At 48.8% G+C, this 5,703-nt stretch overlaps 1 protein-coding gene across 1 annotated transcript; it reads left to right on the plus strand.

Moving 5' to 3' along the window:
* Positions 1–4,313: 4,313 nt before the first annotated feature.
* Positions 4,314–5,214, plus strand: LOC123396431 (zinc finger protein 2-like). The gene has a single exon (XM_045091372.1). The coding sequence runs from the start codon at positions 4,581–4,583 to the stop codon at positions 5,049–5,051; it is 471 nt and encodes a 156-aa protein (XP_044947307.1). The 5' UTR covers positions 4,314–4,580; the 3' UTR covers positions 5,052–5,214.
* Positions 5,215–5,703: the final 489 nt, after the last annotated feature.

The following is a 5,703-nucleotide window of genomic DNA, read 5'->3' on the forward strand; positions in this document are numbered from 1 at the left end:
GAGTCTCCGTATCCAAACCTATCCTTCAAATGAGATCCCTCTTCTGGAATATTAGAGGCTTCAACGCTAGGGGGCGCCGTGACGAAATTAGGGATGTTTTTAGAGGTGAGAACATTGATGTTATTGGACTTGTAGAAACTTTCAAGGTATCCTTCTCACCTAATGAATTCTCCACAGTTGCGGGGATGGACAGATTTAACTGGGACTTCCTTCCCTCCTCGGGTCACTCTGGTGGGATATTACTGGGTACCAAGCGCGACGTGCTTGATCGTCTGGCATTTGATCATGGTGCTTAATCGCCTTTTGGAGATCATGGTTGTCTACGACCCTGCTGATCACTCTCTATCCTCCTTATTTCTGGATGAAATCACTAACAAAATTTATGCTTGTGCGCTTCCTTTTCTGGTTGGGGGATGGACTTTAACCTCTTCCGCTCCCCTGCGGATAAGAGTTCTAGTAATTTTTCCTCGGCCCTGGCCGATGCTTTCAACTCTTTCATTCGCGATTGCACTCTTCGAGAACTTCCTGGGTTGGGAGCCCGCTTCACCTCCTCGAATTGCCAGGCTAACCCTATTCCATCGGTGCTTGACCGAGTCTTTATCTGTCCTTCCTGGGATTCTCTGTTTCCTCGTGCATCCCTCAAAGTCAAGTCCATCGTGGATTTGGACCATGCACCTCTTATCCTCGACGCGGGTTTGGAGGTTCCCTTTATCCATTCGCGCTTCCAGTTCGACGCGTTGTGGCTTCTCGTTGTAGGTTTCCCGGACTAGCTTCGAAAATCTCTGGGCCTCTTTCTTCTTGTCATCGGTCCTTTGGGCCCATGGATGACTGGCACAAATGCTCCTACGCGATCCGTAAATTTATGCGTGGCTGGTCTCGTGATAGAGCGGCGGAGGAAAGTCGTGATAAGGGCTCTCTCGAAGCCCAGATTGCGTGCCTGGACGCTCTGGCGGATGGGCAGGTTGTGTCTCAGAGTGAGAGGGGTTCGAGGTATGACCTCAAGGAGGCCCTTATGTTGTTGCATGGGCAGTCCAAGGTCTATTGGCGTCAAAGGGACACCTTGAATTGGACTTTGAAAGGTGACGCCCCCTCGGCCTATTTTTCACGATTGCTAACGGGGGAAGAAGGAGATGCTCTCTAGATAGCCTTATTATTAACGAGGTGAAGATTTTTGATCACACTCTGATTATGGCGCATGTGGTTCACTTCTTCTCTTCCTTGTATGCGGCTAGACCGGAGTCTAGGATGTCCATTTCTCTCTACTTGGGACGCTCCTTCTAGAATATCCCCTGCTGAGAATGATGCCTTAAGCTTGCCTCTCTCTGGTGAGGAGATTTGGGCCGTTATCTAGTCTGCTAATCCCAACACTGCTTCGGGACCGGATGGTTTTTCCATTCCTTTCTTTAAAATTTTCTGGCCACGGCTTAAGGACCTCGTTTGTAAGATCATTCAAGGGTTTTGTCTTGGGACGGTGGATATCTCCCGCCTTAATTATGATGTTATCTCCCTCATCCCTAAGGTCAAGGGTGCGGAGCTGATATCCCAATTTAGGGCGATTGCCCTTATTAATCATATGGCAAAATTTCCTGCCAAGGGTTTTTCCACGCGCTTGTCCCCTGTTGCGCATCGCATTCTTAGCCCTTTCCAATTTGCCTTTGTGAAAGGCAGATTCATCCTCGATGGGATTCTCGACCTTCATCAGATTGTCCATGATCTTAAATCCCGAAATGTGAAAGCGGTGATTCTTAAATTGGACTTCGAGAAAGCGTATGACTCGGTTAGTTGGTTTCGACAGATGTTGCTCACCAAAGGTTTTGAAGGGGCTTATGTGCATAGGATTATGCAATTTGTTTCCGGTGGGCACACGGCGATCTCGGTGAATGGGCATACCAATTCTTTTTTTGCTAACGGTAGGGGCCTAAGGCAAGGGGACCCGGCTTCCCCGATCCTTTTTTTACTTTGTTGCCGATTCTTTCTCGCGTATTCTGTCTCGGGTTGCTACCGCTGGCCATATTTCTCTGGTGATTTCTCACCTCATCTCCCACGGGGTCTCCCACCTTCAGTATGCGGACGATACCATTATCATGGTGGAGCTTAATGACTCCTGCCTTGCCCATCTCAAGTTCATCCTGCTTTGCTTTGAAGCTCTATCGGGCCTTAAAATTAACTTCGCGAAGAGCGAGGTCATTATCACTGGTGTTGATGATGGTGAGGCTATGCGCGTGGCGCACCTCCTTAATTGCAACATGGGTTCCTTTCCTTTTAAATACTTGGGTCTCCCGATTGCCCCAGATAAGCTTTGTGCCAAGGAGTTTGCACCTATTGTGACCAAGGTTGGCAATAGGGGTGCTACCGTGGAGGGGTAGATACAATACGAATGCGGGTAAGGAATTCATGTCTCTCCTCCCTTCCTATGTTCATCATGGGCTTTTACCTTCTCTCTGCGGGTACGCATGATGGTTTCGACAAGCATAGAGGTGCTTTTTATTGGAATTCTGCGGAGAATAAGCATAAGTATCGGTTGGTCAAATGGAACATCATTTGTAGGCCCAAAAACATGGGAGGTTTGGGCATCATTAATACCGCGGTGATGAACAAATGCCTTATGATCAAGTGGTGGTGGAAAATTATGTCCTCAGGCCGAGGCTCCCTTTGGTTATCTATTCTCAAGGAAAAATATTTTCCCTCCTTTAATCCTATGTTCGCCTCCCCTAGGGGCGGATCCCAGTTCTGGAAGGATTTGGTTAAGGTGCGTCCGGTATTGAAAGACCATGTCAAATTTCTGGTGGGTAATGGCGCCTCGACCCGGTTTTGGTTGGACTGGTGGTGTGGGGACTCTACAGTTGCGGTGACCTTCCCTGCGCTATTTTCTTTCTGCCCTAAACATGATATTTCAATTGCGGAGCTTACGGGTGATAACCGGGACTTAGCCTTCCGGCGTGCGCTGTCTCCTGAAGAGTTGGTTCAATGGCAGCATCTTGCTGCCTTTTCCCCTCGCTCCTAGAGGCGGAAGACTCGGTGGTCTGCCCTCACTCTTCCTCGGGTCGCTTCTCGGTTAAATCCTTATATTCTAAGGTGATTGTTGGTACTCCTTCGACTAAGTTCTGTCAGATTTGGCGTTCGCATATTCCTCCTAAGATTAAAATCTTCATGTGGCAAGCTTTCAGGGGTCGCCTCCCGGCGGCTGATCAGATTAGGAAACGCAACGGCCCAGGCTCGGACCGTTGTGCCGTATGTGATGCTTTGGAGGACACCAATCATATTTTCTTTCACTGTGTCTTGGCTAAATTGATCTGGTGTTGCTTTCGCTCTTGGTTGCAAGTGACTTGGGCCCCTTCGTCTTTCCCTGAGGTGTGTAATCTCGCCAGCCCCCTGGTGGTGGATACGAAGCGTTTGTTCTGGAGTGCGCTGGCGGCGGTTTGTTGGGCTTTGTGAATTATCAGGAACAAGTTTACTATTGAACATATATCTTTCCTGCTAAACCTGTTGATTGCTTATTTAAAGCTTGCTTGTTCCTGTAGCAGTGGAGATTATTGACTAACCTTGAAGATAGACACAACTTCGACCTGCTGTTGTCTAAGATTAGGGCCTCGGTTTTTTTCATTTCGCGACAGGAGCCTCATGTCTAATTTCGGAATGGCTTTGAGCTTGGAGGCAGGCTGTCTTTGTTGCGGTTTACTTTGGTAGTCCGACCTGCGTGTCGTGGGTTTGGCTTACGTGCCATGTATCTGACTTTCTGCTTCGCGTCTCGCTTGATGGTTTTATTTATAAAGTTGGGCTTATGTCTATTCTTTAAAAATTACTTGTAGGATTGAGAAAGAAATCTAGGTCGGGAACGACGGCTTTAGGTCTGGCGCTGGAAAACAATGGGGGTGCCCTGCGCGCCGTGACCCGTGGATATTGCCATGCGACAGTAGCACCCACCACCCGCCATCAGATTGACATGGCGCTCTACACCCGAAGCCATCGCTTCGGTTTTCAAAGCCCTCCATGCGAGCGGTGGACTTCCCCGCCACCTTCATCGGCAGTAGAGCTAGGCGCGAGGGCCAACGCTAGGACCTACCAAAGCGTTTTGTTCCATCTATTGCATTCCTTGTAGTCAATTATAGGAAACCATGACCCATTTCTTCGTAGATAAGGATGGACACATTCCAAAAGCACCTAGCCCACAACAACAACAACAACAACAAACACATTACCCATAGCACATCATATTGATCACTCGTGAGTACTACGTACCAACTATGTATGTGATCTCTGTAGCAATTATGTTGTTCGGTTCCTTCAGGGTGAGAGCAGCAGTAGTAGGCACCAAACTTGGCTGTCGTCTTCCTCCGCGGCTACAGCCATGGCGACCCCACCCTGGCAATAATGCAGCTCTCCCAGATGTAGGACGTGGTCTGCTTCCATTTTATGCCTCGTCCTATAAACACACACGCACGCAAGCAGAGCTCACCTCACCAGCACCAGCAGCTGCCTAGTAGTAGTAAAGCCTTGGTTTACCGAACTAGCTAGCACCACACCACGAACACGAAGAGCCAGACCAGTCTTAATCAAAAGCCATCTTTGATCTCTAAAAAATGGCGGCTCCGCCACCCTCCACCTTCATCGACGACGACGACGAAGATACGGAAGCCGTCGACCTGTCACTGACACTCGCCCACACGCCGTGGCCGGCGTCGCCGTCGTCCCCCTCCGCTGCTTCATCAGGCGGCGGCAATGCTGGTCGTGGTGGTGTGAGGCTGTTCCCTTGCCTGTTCTGCAACAAGAAGTTCCTCAAGTCGCAGGCGCTGGGAGGGCACCAGAACGCGCACAAGAAGGAGATGAACATCGGCTGGAACGCGCACCTCTACACCAACCCCATCTCAGCTGCCGACGCTATGCCCAACCACCAGGCGATGTACCCCATCCAGGTCTCCCACTCCTGCCAGCACCAGGGGTACACCCACGTCGCCGACGGCGGCTCACCGGGGGGCAGCTGGTGGCGCGACCAGGACGGCGTCAAGAAGCAGCAGCAGACGAGGAAGGTCGACCTTAACCTCAAGCTCTAGCTACCTAGCTCTGCTCTTTTCCTTCGTTGTTATTATTATTATTTTCTTTCTCTTTCTCCTCTCCCCCTTTCAGTAGTGGTGGGTACTTGGTTAATGAGTGTACCTTGTGCTGATTGTACCGATCGAGCGTGCAATTGATGGTAATAAACATCTAGTTGTTCGATTGCTTCCTGCAGGGGCGCCGGCCGGCCGGTACATTTTGTTTGGGGAAAGAGTCAGAAATATTGCACATTATGTATATCAACATATACTTCCTCCGTTCCTAAATATAAGTCTTTGAAGAGGTTTTACTAAAAGACTACATACGGATGTATATAGACATACTTTAGAATGTACATTCATTCATTTTACTCCGTATGTAGTCATTTAATGAAATCTTTAAAAAAAGACTTATATTTAGGAACGGAGGAAGTATACATAATCTGGTCAGCTGGTGTGCCTGTGTGTGGACGTCTATGTCGTCTTGTTTTGGGCTCCTTTAAAGTTTTGCAAAAAAGAATCTACAAAAAGGTGTACCAAAATGATGGAGAAAATGACCAAATGTAGTGTAATGTTCAAATAGATTGTTACTTTCAATAATAACCCGTGGGGAGAGCATCCCCAGCTAAATGATGTACTCAAACGTGGCCACGGGATGGCAGAGTTACATGTT

The sequence above is a fragment of the Hordeum vulgare genome, chromosome 5H, assembly GCF_904849725.1.
Source record: "Hordeum vulgare subsp. vulgare chromosome 5H, MorexV3_pseudomolecules_assembly, whole genome shotgun sequence".
Lineage (NCBI taxonomy): Eukaryota > Viridiplantae > Streptophyta > Magnoliopsida > Poales > Poaceae > Hordeum > Hordeum vulgare.